This window comes from Mya arenaria, chromosome 5 (genome assembly GCF_026914265.1).
Source record: "Mya arenaria isolate MELC-2E11 chromosome 5, ASM2691426v1".
Taxonomy (NCBI): Eukaryota; Metazoa; Mollusca; class Bivalvia; order Myida; family Myidae; genus Mya; species Mya arenaria.
Window position 1 is genome coordinate 246,886 of NC_069126.1, and position 17,215 is coordinate 264,100.

The following is a 17,215-nucleotide window of genomic DNA, read 5'->3' on the forward strand; positions in this document are numbered from 1 at the left end:
GTAGTTCTGGGGCTGTAGAAGATGACTCCAGACCAAGAAATGGTAATGTCCGGGAAAGGAGGTCTGATTTGGATTGTTATGGGGCTAGAAAAAGTGTCTCCCAACTAACAAAGGGTAATGCCCGGGAAAGAGGGTCCCATTGTGATGATTTGGGTAGATTTGGAGCTGGAGAAAGTAAGTTCCGATTTTCGGAGAGTAAACATTTGATGAACGTGTCATTAGAGAGAGGCCAGCTACTGTGGCACAATTAGGGGACCAATTGACTTGCATATGCCAAAAGTCTAAACCTGTAAGGTGTCCACAGAGAAGAGCGTAGCTTGAGTCCCTCATTTGTCTCAAAGTAAGATACTTGATAGCCGGGTGTCCAGACATATTGGACTAGATTATTTAAAATGGGAGAGAGTAAAATCAAAACTACTGACTCTATGCTCAATTCCATCAAGTAAGCGATGTTTCCAATATGCACGAATGGGGCATTTCCAATCAGATTGTCTTGAACATCATCAGGTTAGGGTGAAGATCAAGTTGCAAGAAAAGCTTATTGCATGGAGAGTGCTAGCTAGAAAAATAAGTTGGAAGAATGTTTTATCTTGTACAATATAAATATTTCATGAATGAAAAGCTCAACAGTACATATTTATTGAACTACAAAGGTCTAGCAAATAAACACATTAATAAAGAGAAACACTTTATCAGCAGTACATGTTTTATCGACACTAAATGTCCAACAAATAAAAGCATATGCACCATTCAAGTGCAACACCTTATTTAAAACATTCAACCACAATAACTGTCAAAATTAACACAAAGGGGGAGAACTGTTAAAATAACATTAAACAAATCTTTTCAACCTGTTAATAATATATGTGTTAGTTATTGGCACATATTTAGTACTAGTGGTATTGTACAGCGTAATGTAACGTATCACTTACTTAGTAGTTTAAAAACTTCTAACAATGGCATGCGTTTCCCACCAGTGATCACAGTAACAGTGTGTTCAGTCAAGTGTGATCTTATCGCCTATTGATAAATCGAATTCACTTGACGCTTTGCTTATATACTGTTTGGTTCACGCAATAAATATATATTCTATATATGTATTACAGGTATATTATTCACATAAGTTTTTTGTCATATGTATCGATTGTTTTGTATTTGTCTTTTATTTTGCTACTTGTATTCACTAAGCTGCTCATTGTACATGTTAATTCCGTCGATAGATGCTTGCTAATTCACTTGATGCTTTGCTTACATACTGTTTGGTTCACGCAATAAATATATTATATGCCAAAAGTCTAAACCTGTAAGGTGTCCACAGAGATGGTAATTATCCACGCACCTATAGGGGCGGTTACTCCTCGAGAGGAGGTCGAGGAAGAGGCAATAACTAGGGAGTCAAGAAGCAGGGGGAGTCAGAGAAAACACAAAATGAAGCTTTAAACCAGTAGATGTCTGGGTTGCTGGGCAAACACCAGGCAATTATTCTTATAGCCCTAAAAGGAAAGTTTCTCTTTTTGATAGGTTGATAGGTCATGAACGATAGCAATGAATCTGAGATCGTGAATGATGGCAAAGCTTCTAATGCATTGATAGACTCTGGTACTATGGTAACAACTATAAGTGAGCAATTTTATTTGGATATGGAGCCAAAACCGGAGTTATACAAACTTAAAGAGTTTCATTTAAGTATTTGTGGAGCTGGTGGTACCAATGTGCCTTATTGTAGTAACATAGAAGTCGACGTTTCAATACCGCGGATTTCGAATGAAATTTACACAGTCCCGGTACTTGTTGTCACAACAACGGACTATAATCTAAATGTACCAGCTATATTAGGAACAAATGTTCTGCGATGCCTTTCTAAAAGTGATTCCAATGATCTTCCTGACGAATAGAGAAATGCTGTGATGGCAATACACAATGGTCGAGTTGGTGTAGTGAAGTCCACTAATCTTAGGCCAGTTGAATTGTAGCCATATGAGACAAAAATATTGTCTGGATTAGTAAGGAATACTTGCGATGTTACCTCTGCCGTTACCGAAGGTACTAGTGGAGCTTCTAGTAGATGAGGCATTTGTCCAAGGGTAGTAAGTTAAGACAAACATGGTGTCACTACTAGAGTACCAGTTAGAGTTTTTAACATGTCAGCAAAGGCAATGTCAATTCAACCAAAGAGCGTATTGTGCGAATTACAGGATGTTAAAGTTATAAGATCAGTGGATTCACCTCAGAAACAGTATCCCGAAAAGGAGCGCGAATTGGACTCGGGCTAAGCAAAACAAAAGTTCATTGAAAAAATCAAAGTCGATTTGAGCCACCTAAGCGTTGAAAACGAAGACGCACTGGCAGATTTCTTCTGGAAATGGAGAAACGTTTTTTTTCTTAAGGGCCACTTGATATAGGGAATACTGACCTCGTCAAACATAAGATTGTCCTTGACAACCCAGATCCTTTTAAAGAATCATACAGACGGGTTCCCGCTGGTCTTATTGACGAAGTAAGAGAACACCTGCAGGAGATGATTGATATGGGAGCTATAAGACCATCCCGCAGCCCTTTTAGCTCGAACGTCGTTATAGTAAGGAAGAAGGATTGGTCAATACGTTTCAGTATTGACAATAGAAAACTCAACTCTCACACGCATAAGGATGCTTATCCTCTACCACGTATTGATGATACTCTCCCTCTCCTTGCGGGCGCAAAGTACTTTAGTAAACTCGATCTAAAGAGTGGTTACTGGCAAGTTGAGATGAGTGAGTCAGACAAGGAAAAGACGGCGTTCCAGGTTGATTATCTAGGGCTCTTGGAGGCAAATTGTATGCCATTCGGGCTCTGTAACGCCCCAGCTACCTTCCAGAGATTGATGGAAAGATGCATGGGGTAGTTTAATTTGAAGGAGTGTTTGATATATCTTGACGATTTAATAATATTTCTTTCAAGTTTTCATGAACATCTTGAACGGTTGGTATCAGTTTTTTAAAGGTTAGAAAGGCATTATCTTAAGTTAAAGCCATGAATATGTGAATTTCTCTTAAATGAGGTTACTTACCTTTGTCATATGGTGTCGAAGTCTGGTATAAAGACTGATCCCGCGAAAATAGAGGCAATCAAGAAGTGGCCGATTCCTAATAATGTGAAAGAGGTGAGAAGTTTCCTCGGTTTCGCCGGATATTACCGGAAGTTCATTCAGAATTTTGCCAGTATTGCTCGACCCCTGAATGACCTTTTGGTTATTGATAACCTGTCTTCGGCGCCCGTGCGTGCTTATGCTGACTACTCGAAGCCATTTCGCTTACACACTGATGCATCTTCTAGTGGTCTTGGAGCTTTGCTGTACCAGGAGCTGGACGGATGTGATCGAGTTGTTGCCTATGCATCACGAAGTTTACGTCCCCCGGAGAGGAACTTTCATGCAAGTAAACTGGAATTTCTCGCTCTAAAATGGGCATTAACTGAGCAGTTCCATAATTACTTGTATGGAGTTCTATTCGAGGTCAACACAGACAACAATCCGCCCACGTATCTCCAGTCCACAGCAAAACTCGACACATGTGGGCAACGTTGGGTCGCTGCTTTGGCTAGTTTCGACTTTTCCATTAAGTACAGACCAGGAAAGATGAATATCGACCCGACAGTATATCACGATAGACGCCCACCGCACAGAATGAACAAGATGATGCACAAGCATGTCCGAGGGCTAAAGTCGACACAGACGTAGTTCAAGCTGTTCTTTGTCAGCATTTCCTTGCTAGTTCTTTTCGATGTTGGCGACACGACACCACAGGTTGCAACAGTACTGAAGACTGGTGTAAGGGTCAGAAATCGGACCCAGTGCTCTCCAAAGTTCGACATATACTTACTTTAGCACCACACACCGCTGAAGTAAAGGCAGGATTAGAGTCGCAAGTACTTGAACAGTAAGGGCAAATTAATCCTTAGAGATGGTGTTTTATATCATCAGGCAACAATTCGAAGAGAGTGTGTCGATCAGATTGTTCTTCCCAAATCTGCCAGTGAACACGTTTTTAGGGCACTGCATGATGATCTCGGCCACCAGGGTCGGGACAGGACAGTTTCCTTACACAAAGAACGTTTCTATTGGCCAGGCATGGACTCTGACATTGCCAATTGGATTCGACAATGTGATCGGTGCCTACGGCGTAAGACTATTGCCACTACTGCAACTGGATTAGTCAACATCAGCTCTTTGGCGCCTATGGAATTCGTGTGTATAGACTACCTGTCGCTGGAATTGTCGAAGGGCGGTTTTGAAAATGTTTTGCTCATAACCGACCACTTCACGCGCAACGCACAGGCCATACCAACGAAAAATCAAACGGCCAACACTACAGCGAGGGTATTATTTGAAACGTTTTTCGTCCACTACGGTTTCCAGAAAAACTTCATAGTGACCGTGGTCAAAACTTCCTCTCTAAAGTCATCACTCGCTTGTGTCGTATTGCAGTAGTTCGAAGGACAAAGACCACTCCATATCATCCACAAGGAAACGGACAGTGTGAACGCTTCAACCAAACGCTTTTGAAAATGCTTGGAACATTACCCATGGAGAGAAAGGCGAACTGGAAAGAAGCTGTTCCAAGCCTAGTTCACGCATACAACGCCACTTTACATGAGTCAACGGGATACTCTATGTATCAACTTATGTTCGGTCGCCGTCCAAGATTAGCCATCGACGCAGTTCTAGGGCTAGAACGCCAACACATTACAGGTGCATCTCCATTTGAGTATCTTCGAAAAATGGGGAAGAATTCTAAACTACTAACTAAGTGATACGTTACATTACGCTGTACAATACCACTAGTACTAATATGTGCCAATAACTAACACAGATATTATTAACAGGTTGAAAAGATTGTTTTATTGAAAGATACAAAACACACTGTGACAAACATACAACTGAATCAATTTTAGATTTAGAACCCAATCCGCTGGGTGGTAATGAAAGAGCTGAAACTTTGGTTAATGACTCACTTTTTGAATAAGAACACAATGACTTGTGTGAAAAACATACAACTGAAACAAATTTAGATTTAGAATCCAATCTGTTGGGTGGTGACGAAACGGTGGAAACTGAAATTGATGCATCTGTCAGTACCTATTCCAATTCCCTGACTCATCAAAGTAATGTCGCCATTATGGATTTAGAACCCAAATATTTTGGTGAGGAGGAGTTGGTGGAAACTAAAAAAATGACTCTATTGACATCTCCTCTAATCAATTAAAAGAGACAATACTACCTGTGAAAGTACAATCAAGTTCTTTGGAAGTTGTCATGAATAACAACATGAACCTTGATTTAAATGTAATTATTATTGTAGATGACGAAACCAGTCCAGATACACAACTTCAAAGAGATAGGACATTAAGACAGAGAGGATATAATACCTCAGTTCCAAACAAAAGGTCAAATGCGCGTATCAAGGATCAATCGTGTCCGCTGTCCTGTGAGACTGTCAGAATTCTTCGTCAGCATGTTAAATATCATCATATTCCGACACAATTTCATCAAAAGAACATGAGCAATCCTCAAATGCATGATTTCAGGCTTGAATGTTTGTTTTGGCTCGCAGAGAAAATTGTTTGCGAACGTAAAATTGTCAGACTTAATCGTCATTGTTGGATTTTTTTAGAACTTATCCAAACCTGTTGTTGAAGATAGGCATCATTTTCCTGGAAACATGGCAGACACTCTGGAAATTACTTTAACAGAAGGACAAAGAACAGTCGGTCTACAAAAACAAACAAAGCTGCAGTTCTACTTTCTACTCCTTCTTCCACAGTAGAACCAAATTCTATAAACACTTCAACTACACCTGCTCAACAAGTTAGTCCAGTGCCAACAAATTCTGAAGACGTGGACAACCATTTTCCTGTTCAACAAGATATTCCAGTGTCAACCAAACCTAAAGCCATGGATAGTCATTTTCATTTAGATCGCTCACTGCACAAACTGAATTTAAACAAGTTCAGCTCAACAAAAGATTTGATAATATATCTGTGGGATCAATTCCAAGAAATGAGGTGGAAGTAGTGGGGGAACAGCCAATTTTTGCGATCCCAAACACTTTTTGGGAGATTATACACAGCTAGGGCCTGGTTTTTCAGCCTCTGTGGGAATCCATCCACGGAACGTTTCATCCATTGATAGTTGAGCGTCAATTCTCTCTAAGTTAGACCAACAATTAAAACATGCCAATGTTGTGGGTTTGGTAGAAGTAGGATTGGACCATACAGAACCGGAGGAGAAGTGGGAGAACCAAGAGAAGATGTTTGTAGATGTGTTAAGTTTGGTCTCAATCCAGACTCCCGTGATTCTACATATAAAAGATCTAAGCGACAAAGAACCTGGAGAACTGTACCGAAGATGTTTAGATCTCATCAAAACTAGTGGAAACACTGCCAGAAATCAACCTTTTCATTTACATTTCTTAACTGGTACAACTGAGACCATGATAATTTGGTTGTCTGAATTTCCCAATACTTATTTTGGGTTTACTGGAATGCCCGGTTCTTTGACAATTATCAGCAAGCAGCCCTGTAGAACGTGCCACAGAATCAGTTATTAATTAAAACTGATTCTCCATATCTGAAAATGTCAAAAGCTGCAAGTATGAACAATCCCAAATTCATTGGAAATGTAGCTGCTGAAATAGCCAAATGCCGAAACTCTACAGTAAAAGACATATGTAGCATGACAATGGAAAATACCAGACTTTTATACAAATTATAAGCCGCAAGAAGATTGATAGACAGATAATAAGCCATAACTCAAGATTCGTCAAATTTAAATTTGCATACACGTCGATGCGTGATGATTGATATTCAATTTGTATGTGCTATCACTCAATGGTTGGGTCAAATCTTTACATTTAATTTGCATATAACTCATTATGTGTATGAGCGTTTATGCATGGTAATTAATAATCAATTTTTATTTGATAACCCAATGGGTGGGTAATTTTCAAGTGAGTTATACTCAGTTGACATACATATATATATGTAGATAGTTGTAAATATCAAACATTTCAATTGATGGGGTATCATCCAATGGTTGGGTGCTTCTAAGTGATCTTTTAATAAGTAATTTGAGAAGTTTCATAAATAATAATTTTCCAATTGTATGGGTGCATTTTAGCTTTTTGAAATTGACATTCGGCTAATTTACTATTTCATATATCTAGATAGATCACTTTTATATCCATCAACATCGATACATAGATTCGACGCTAGAGCTCATCTTTTATCAGGTAGGTTCATTTGGATTTTAGTTTATATGTCGGGATCACAATAGTACTATGGAATATAGTAACTATAGAAACCTACTTTTATACGGAAAAGACTGTTATACTAAAGTTTCAGAGTCTGTATATTTGACCAATTAATGTAACAGCTTATAGAAATACTATTTTGTCATATGATAACCGTTGATCTGTACAGGAAATGCGTTCTTGTTTGGCGTTAACAATTGACCAGCGGTTCATTAACTAACTTTTGTACTTCCCGCTTAAATCATGGTAAATTAACCCTACATGATTTTTACAAAGATAGCTAATAACCTTAAACACCAAATAATACCAACTGAGCTTTATTACACATATTTTAAACCTGTATGTCGGTAAAGATTTTGAAGGGCCTTCCACATTGCAAAAGAGGGTTGGGTATGTCAAAAACTAAAACGTTTAAAAAGTTCATGTTTTATTTATTTTTGAGGAACGATCATTTTTGAGAGTAAAACGAACATTCTTGGTTACATACGGTTAGTAAGGAGTTTAAATAAAACAAAATGAATATTTTTAATATCATATTTTGGATAAAAAAGCATTCACATTCTTTTAGAAACATATGTTGACGTTATTACTTAGTGTTAATGTCAAATTGCCCCAGACTTCCTAATCAACAATGTCTTGAGATTTCTGGATGGTATCTTTTCAAATAAGAATGTTATTCAAAAAGATTATAGAAAATAGTGAATGGAATTCATTTCCTGGTATCAAAAGTGAAAATATCTTTTTTTAAAATAGCTGCAATCACCACAAAGCCTCAAGACATTATCGATTGGGTAATTCCGATAATTTTGATTCATAAACATTTTCATTTTGGATTAAGTCATTTTCGGGAAAACGTAAATGCTTTTTGATCGGAAATCTGGTAAAATCTTATTTCGAACAAAATGCTCAATGCCTTATTACAGCTTCTTATGATGCAACGGATATATAAATCATGCTTGCTTGATATTGAACCGCAAAACTAAATAAAAAATGATTTTTTAAACATTTTAAAAACGACGTTTTCATTGTAGACGACCTATGATGTTCATGTTTAGTTGTCTATATCCTAACATACTATGAACACAAAATGGTCAGATTATGTATTTAAATGATTACCTTCACAGGCGTATACTCCGTCATAACTTGCCTAATTAATCATAGCGATACACTTCAATCTCAAGGAAGTTGTAGCCAGTGTTTGTAAACAAACGGCATATACTTCTTCTTACAGCATCGTTCGTATCGAGTGTATTACTAAGGCCACACTATGTTGATTATGTGTTTGCCGTCATGTTCTAATTCTAAAGCTGCACTTTCACAGCTTTGCCGTTTTTTATAATTGTTTTTAATTTGTATCTTGGAATGAACCAATTTTTGCTAAAATATATAGACACAAGTGATATAAGATAGCTGACAACATATCAGATCGTAGTTGTTCATATTTACGTTCGAAAATCGATGTTTAATGGTATAATTATTTGAATCCCTCAGTCTTAAGATATGTATGTACTATTTTATAAAGTACTTTTATATCCGTGTCGAAATGCTATTAGGTGTTTCTTTACACGTGGGGCCAATACTGGGCAGGTCATTTTTATCAGGTCATCAAATTTCATGATTTCATTTTTACTTCCGCTTGTAAAGCTTATAAAATGAACAATTGTTAGGGGATTAAAATAACTTGGAGTTGGTTTCATGAATAATATAAGCTTTAATAATGCATCTTTAGCATCTAAGCTTTCGTTTGCTGTTTTACAAATTTTAAAGTCATTGGATGGAAGTGTGTGGAGTCCAAATGACCCCATGCTTACTTTTACTAGCCCTACTGCGTTTATATCCCCGGTAATGACATATATTACGCAAATCATTCCTTATTTTAACACTAATATTTCATTATTTCTTTCCTGTATTGTTAATAAAATACATAATATCTTTTAAAAAAACTTTACAGAAATTCTTTCTCACCTATACTGTAAATAAACGACCACATTTTAATGCTACAGACAAAAATAATATCAAAATATTATCACTTTTAAATGTAAAATTGAAACATTAATGACAAGAATACATTAATATTTGTACAAATGCATCCCAGGTTAACATTAATTTGTTGTGTTATTTTTTCAATCTTAAAGAGTACACCAAACACGTCAACAAATAATTGTTTTCATTATCAGGAAATATTAATTGTGGCAAAATGAAATTCTTCCTCTCACATTTAGCCTACAATGCCATAATATCACAAATATATAAACTATGAAAGTGGTACTTAAGTATTCAAATTGAATCCTTGAACTTTGTTTTTATTATAAGATACTATAATGGATGTAAAAGATACTCTTACAAACAGGATATTTACTGGAAAACATTCCCCTTTTTCCAAGATGCAATTAAAATATGATCTTAAATCAAGTATATTTACATGACAGAGTTAAATAAGCACTCTAAATCAGGAAGTACATGTATCAAAATACTAAATTTAAACATTATCGTGTGAATGCGAACAAACAGTTAACGTTTTGCAAAGAAGTCGATTTATTACAATTGTTTTTGACAAAACCGAATTTATTTTGATGTACAAATAAGATGAACTAAGCTACTTCGTAATGGTCCCGCTGTACAAATTATTCATCCTGATCTATGCTTGATAATATACACTTATTCATCGTGGTCGGTCGTTAAATGGACAGGAATCAACTACTTTTATCCGCAAAACTGTTTCCATTTATGTTTTATTGCATAGGTTGCACTTCACGAAGGCTAACACCATGCGCGTAAACAATAGGTTTTAGCTTATGAATCCTCTTCAAACCCCTCGAATGATATAGCGTGTAGCTACGATGTTAACGTGAGAACATAGAACAACTATTGCTTGCTACCTGCGGTCGAATTCCCTCCATTACAAATGTTCAATGCTTAAACTGTTAGCAAATGTAACATTAGATGCGTTCGAATATGTATACAAGAGACATACGTTTGAAACACTATTAGGTAAAGGTGGTTATAAATATCAATTGGTATACCCCCTGTTCCGCAATATATTCAACAATTGAGTAAAGCCTAAAAGGATTGGAAGGAATCCAAGATATTTCCGCCATACTGCTTTTTATCTGCGTTACAAGTGACGACTAAAGAAGCTGTACGCAAGAATAATAACAATCTTACACAACATATTGAACGCTGCGCTCTGGAAACAACAACATTTAGATGAACAACGAACATTTCCAATTCAATCAAAAGGAAATGGTTTTGGTAATTTACAGACAGATAATCGTGTTATTGACAAAGTAAACATGTTGACATCTATAGACAGGAAATGTGTGCAAGGACTTCCAAATTTCTTAAAACTCGTTGAGTGATGATTAAGAACCAGTCTATCAAACATCAAACTTGTGTGTTACTTTCAAAATGACAAACATACGTGTGCAAAACAGAGCAGAACTATGCACAACTAGTGTCTTATTTTCATTCTCTACTGTATGACATGAGCGTATTGTTAGAAAGTGACCACATACACCTTAAAATCAAGTGCAAATATGCATTGATCAGAGCACCGAAACGACGTCAGAGAATGCCCATTTTGTCTTATTTCCAAGAAATATTGTATACCCCTTAATATCGACATCAAGCGTCATGAAATTCAGGATGTACCATTGGCTCTCTTTATCACTACTTTATAAAGAATTTGAACGCATTGTATTGGATGATAAAGATTAGTATGTGACTAGTAAATTTCGGCTGAAGTACAAAGCTTCTGGTGCGTTGAAGACATCCTTAGACAAATATGTATATGCGTATTATTATAGACCTGCGCAAGCATTGCATAAAAATACAAATTTCGCAACGGAATATAGCCAACATATTTAAAACTACAATTTCCCTCTCATTGCCTGTTCGCCCTGGCAGTACATATTTTAGAGGGTATCTGATATGTACATTAAATTTGCCTATTTTTAACGTAGCTCAAAGCAATTCATATTCAGTTAAAATAGCATTCTCTGAAGTGACATTTATCAACGGAGAACAAGATATCTCCGAAACCAATGGCTAGGAGGTCGGTTCTGGTCTTGAAATTTACGTCTCTCGATTCTCTACGTGACGCGAGTACCGGCGCATCTCTGACGTCATTGCGTCACCGTTTACATTCGCATAAAAGGCCATTTTGTACGTTAAAATGTCTTTTTTAAGATTCTTTTAAACTGTTTGCACACTTAACCCTACGCGCATGCATCAATTTTATCAAGAAGTTCACCGCATCTAGTACTCTTTGCATACCTTTTCTGTAAACTGGTGTCTGCTTGTTTACGTTCCGATGTTAAGGACATTGTCAGAACATCGGTGAAAGTATAAGCAACGGCAGGCGACGGTTAAATTTTTTAAACAATAATAAAAAAAAATATGCCGTTGCGCTGTCGGAGCGAGCAACGAGACAATTGAACTGACCTGAAAGGTGCCATTTAATTTTATTGCCTCTCATGACAGCTTCAATGGATTGGCAGAATTGCGGTTGATCATGCTTCGCCAAGGCAGACAAGTACATTACATTGAAACACAACATGGACACAGTTATTCAGGGACGGACATTACATTACCATAGTACACTGTAGTTATTCTGACATGTGCATTGCAAAGACACAAACCGTGGGTACAGTTTTTCAGGGACGGCCATTACATTGACATGTTCATACAACAGTAATAGTTACTTTAACATAAACATTGCAAAGACACACACCATGGGGACAGTTATTCAATGAACAAACATTAGATTGAAATACATTATATTAATTGTATTTCTGACATGGACTTTGTAAAAACACACACCATTGGGACAGTTATGCACGGACGGACATTACATTAACATACACTATAGTTATAGTATTTCTGACATGAACATTCCATTCCATACACCATGGGGACAGTTATTTAGGAAAGACATTACATTCACATACACTATAGTAATAGTTATTCTGACATGATCATTGCAAAGACACACGTTATGGGGAGTCTTATTTAGGGAACTAAATAACATTGGCATACAATATAGTAATAAGTTATCCTGTGTTGTACTATTCATATACTCGCTACATGGGGACAGTTATTCAGGGACGGACATTACGTTGACAAACACTTTAGTAATAGTTATTCTGAAATGAACAATGCAAAGACACAAGCCATGAGCACAGTTTATCAGGGACGGAAATAACATTGACATGCACTATAGTAATCGATATTCTGACATGAACATTGTAAAGACAAACGTCATTGGGAGAGAGCTATATAGGGACGGACATTACATTGACAAATACTATAGTACTAGTTATTCTGACATGAACATTGCAAAAACACACGATATGGGGAGACTTAGTTAGGGACGGACATAAGACTGACATACAAATTAATAATAGGTATCCTGACATTTTTTTTCAGAATCATACCATGGGAGCAGTTATTCAGGGAAAATCCTAATACATTGACATATACTATAGCAATAGTTATTCTGACATGTACATTGTAAAGACACAAACTATGGTGACATATATTCAGGGACGGACATTACATCGAGACACACTCCAGCATTAGATAGTCTTACATGTAATTAACAAAGAATAACACCATGTGGACAGTTATTCAGGGACGGGCATTACATTGAAATATTTAATATAGTAAAAATTGTTATTCTTAAAATGTACTTAACAAAGAATGTCACCATAGTAACAGTTATTTAGAGACGGACATAACATTGATTTACAATGAAGTACTAATTATTCTGAAATGTACATTAATAAGACACACGCTATGGAGACAGTTATTCAGGGACGGACATTACATTATCGTATACTATAGTTGGGCACAACTATGTTACAGGAAAGTCCTAACAGTAACAGAAATCTGTCAAAACATACAGTCAGCTTAATAAGCCATTACAATCATGCGCCCATCTGCAGATCACATAGGCAACACTGTTGTCTGTGTCATAAGACTCTAAGTGAATATGATTAAAATGGTAATACCTGTTTATTAATGGATTCGATCTGGGAGAATGAGTTGTTACAGGTCCCAAATTTTATCATTTATGCTTATTTTGTGCAACCTGCTTTTACGATTACACACAGTGAAAATTTTATAAAAATATAATCTATTACAAGCATCAAATACTTCTCTATATTAAATTAGTGAACCTCAATACTTTTCATAACACCCCGTTTTTTACAAACCCGTTAAGACGTTTAGGGATTAGTAGATGTTCCGCGGGTCAAGAATTTGACATAAGAGGGGGCATAGTTTAGGGGTGTATGCTTTTGACTTGCGTTCATCCCTCAGAATCGAAATTTATTTTGTTTAAAGTTTAAAGAGTTGGCATGTGCATGATTGTGGTGGGGAAAACAATGTCTTACTTCTTCTACAATATTAAAATATAAAGAAAACTTGGATAACTTTGGGGAGGCGGTGTGGAAGGGGCACGCACGGGGGCCGGGTGACATCCCCCCTCCCCTAGGAGCCGCTAGTGGGGATAAGAAGAATACAGTTTTGAACGTACAATGTACAGTACTAACGAGATTTCATGCTTCTTTACTGTCCAAATTCAACAAGTCACACAAAAAATGTAAATTGATAAAGTATATGACTTACCCATGGGGGTTTGAGATATCCATTTTGCCAGACTTAGTGTCATTCATCGTTCTGCAAAGCTCGTCGATTTTGTTTATCTTCGATAAAACACAAAATTATTCTTCTGACACATTTGAAATTTTCCAGCAGACAGTATTGATTACTGTACGTTTGTGTTAAATCGGTGTAAAGTCACATTCAAGTACTAATAATTTAACAATTTTACGCAATATTAGCATGATAACGTTACAACTGATTACTCATAATTTTCTTTTGTGCAGTATTTTTAAAGTCGGATAAAATGAGGGAGAAATCTAATTAAAAAACACAAAGGTTAAAATACACTATTTTATAAGTTTCGATCACGCTTGAGAAAAAAAAACCAGTACTGAAGAGCTGGTTTTTTTGTTTCGCGTCATTTCACTTCCGGTGACGAAGCATAATGCTCCTTTTGATATAAGATGTTGTTTTGTCCTAATATGACTTATAGTTTGTGTTATTGAAATACCGCCGAAATTTGGCGGGTCAATATGACAAATTTCCAAAAACATTTTGCAAACAAACAACATCAAAATCAGACCCAAATGAAGCCTTCTTCTTAAAATAAAGGCCAGTATTGAATTGCATCGTTATTAAAGGGTACTTGAGTTAGAATATTTTAATGTTTGATCTTTATCAAAATTTATAAACATGATTTAAATTAACAATACAAATGCCCCAAAAATTAAAATATGTTTAGATGTTGCCGTTCTTTTCAATCTGAAAAGAGTTCTCCAAGCACGTCATCAAATAATAGTTTTAATACTTGAAACATATTGAAACTTTTCCTGAAACTTCGAGCCTATGAGTTATAAGTTATGAATGTAATTCTTAAGTATTTAATTTGCTTCCTTGAATTCACTGCTTCTTACCAATGGTAATACATTGGAAGTTAACTATACTTTCACGAACATGACATACACTGCAAAGCCTTCTCTTAATTAAAAAAATCAATAGCAATATTATCTGAAATCAAGTATGTATCACAACAACATTAAATAAGGACTTAGTCCATAGTTTTGAAACGAGAGGGCCGTGATTGCCCTTCATCACTCACCTTAGTGAAAGTTTTAAACCTTTGTGTTTTATGACAATGAATGAATTTGCATCAAGGGATTTAACTATGATCGAGTGTTGTCAAATGTCGTAGTGATTGTGTTGATCTTTCCAATTCACAAAAAAGGTCGTCAATAATAATTATTGATACATTCAAAATAATACTGAAATTAAATAAGTGATACCGTGGTTGAAATATTTTAGGACAGATAAACGTTGTTTTAGAACATTAGAAAAGGTTTACCCAATCTTGATTCTTAATGGACATGATTTGAACAATTTTGGTTGTACCTGTAGACAATTCTACACATCAAATATGTACGTTCTAGCTTTTTGATTTTCACAGTAGAACATTTACAAAGATTTTGCCTTTATCTAATTTTGTAAAGTAGAAGGCCCTACGGGGCAAATTTTGATTCCTTGAGAATAATGTGAACATTCTTGGTAGAGGATAATAAGACAATGATGCAACATATCGCTTAGTACAATGGTCAATCCTGGAGCAGGTCCAATTTTGACCCCAATGGGTATTATTTGAACAAAGGTGGTAGAAAAACCAGTATAAAATGTCATACAACAAATATATCAGCTCTATGTATTTTGACTGCAGACAGGAAGATTTACCTTATATCTCTGTAAAGGGAGATGTGACACCAGGTGCAGGGCCAAATTTGACTCTGAACATGGCAGATGACAACTAGATAATGTTACACACCATAAATCTTAACTCAAAGCCTTTCGGTAACAGACGAGTAGATTCTAAGTGTTTTCCTTTATATCTTTACGTAACATAGCTGACCCTTTGGGCGGGGCCCATTTTGGACCCAGATGCAAAATTTGAAAATATTTGTTAAGAACCATTAGACACACTATACATATGAGATTGATAATTGCCTTCAAAACTGTACACATAGTCCAAATTGCATTGCTGTTGGTTCGAAAAAGCAGGTCAATACTCCTTTTAGAAAACCACTAGTCAAGCCTACGCACCAAATATATTAGCTGTAAAGCTTACGGTTTCAGACAATAATATTTACAAAGTTTTTCCCTTTATATCTCTATGTTAAACAGACGGCCCCCGTGACGGGCACATTTTCAATTCTCGGGGTATAATTTAAACAATCTGTGTAGAGGAACCCTGGACAATGTTACACACCAAATATGTATTAGCCTTTATATCTCTTTATAACAGAGCTGACCTTTTTGGCGGGGCCAATTTGGAATCAATAGGCGTGATTTAATCAATTATGGCAGAATACTATTAGTCAATGCCACATATACCTATGCTTGGTATTTGTTTTCAAAACTTTCCAATGATTTAAAGTTCATTGCGATTACTTCGAAAAGAAGAAAGTAAAATTTCACCTGTCAATGTCAATATTGATAGTTGTTTGCAACAACTGTTTACATGCTTTAAACTTCATTGTAGAAACTTCAAAATTTACAAGAAGATCAAGGTCATAATCAAGGTCATACAAACACAATCTTCAAAATTAAGAAAGTAGGGCAAAAGGTCATAGGCGAGGTCATGCAAGCACAACATTGAATTTTGTTTTCAAAACCGTACACATGGTCTAAATTAGATTGCTGTAGATATACAAATAAGAAAGTAGGTCAAAGGGTCACAGTCAAGGTCATCCAAGCACAACATATATATTTATTTTCAAAGCATTAGACATGCTCTAAATTGTTTTGCTGTAGATTCAAACATAAAGAAGTCGATCAGAATGCAATAGTCAGAATGCTCCAAGCACAGCATTGATATTTTTTCACAACTGTACACGTGGTCCATATTCCATTGCTTAAGCTTCAAAAACAAGAAAAGAAAGCTGGTCAACAATGGTGTGGCCAGCCTTGACCCAAGGAGCAAATTTAACCAACTTGATAAAGGACCAAATATAATGCAATATAAGAAATGTCAAATGGTTTAAGAAACTAATTTAATTTTATTTTATACCTCTTTAGGAATCTTGTGACGGGGCCAGTTTTGATCACAGGGACAATTTTGAACAAAGTGGCAGATTAACACTATTTGATGTAACATACAAGGGTCTGGACCCTAAAGTTTTTAGGCAAAAAGATTTTCGTAAATAAGTTTAAGGATTTCTTTACCCCCGAGGTTTAGTCATCATTGATCCTAGGGACCTTGATTGAACACACGTGGTGAAGGGCCATCATATGATGCTACATTCCAATTAATAAAGGTCTGGGGCTTTTTGTAT

The 17,215-nt window shown here is 36.2% G+C and overlaps 1 protein-coding gene across 1 annotated transcript in view; it reads right to left on the bottom strand.

Annotated features, from left to right (window-relative positions):
• The window catches only part of LOC128235179 (hemicentin-1-like), a 52,141-nt gene extending 43,678 nt beyond the window's left edge, over window positions 1-8,463 (bottom strand). The window contains exon 1 of the mRNA XM_052949925.1: window positions 8,406-8,463. Within this exon, the coding sequence (XP_052805885.1) occupies window positions 8,406-8,429 (24 nt within the window). The 5' untranslated portion in view covers window positions 8,430-8,463. The remainder of the gene's footprint in view (window positions 1-8,405) is intronic.
• Window positions 8,464-17,215: the final 8,752 nt, after the last annotated feature.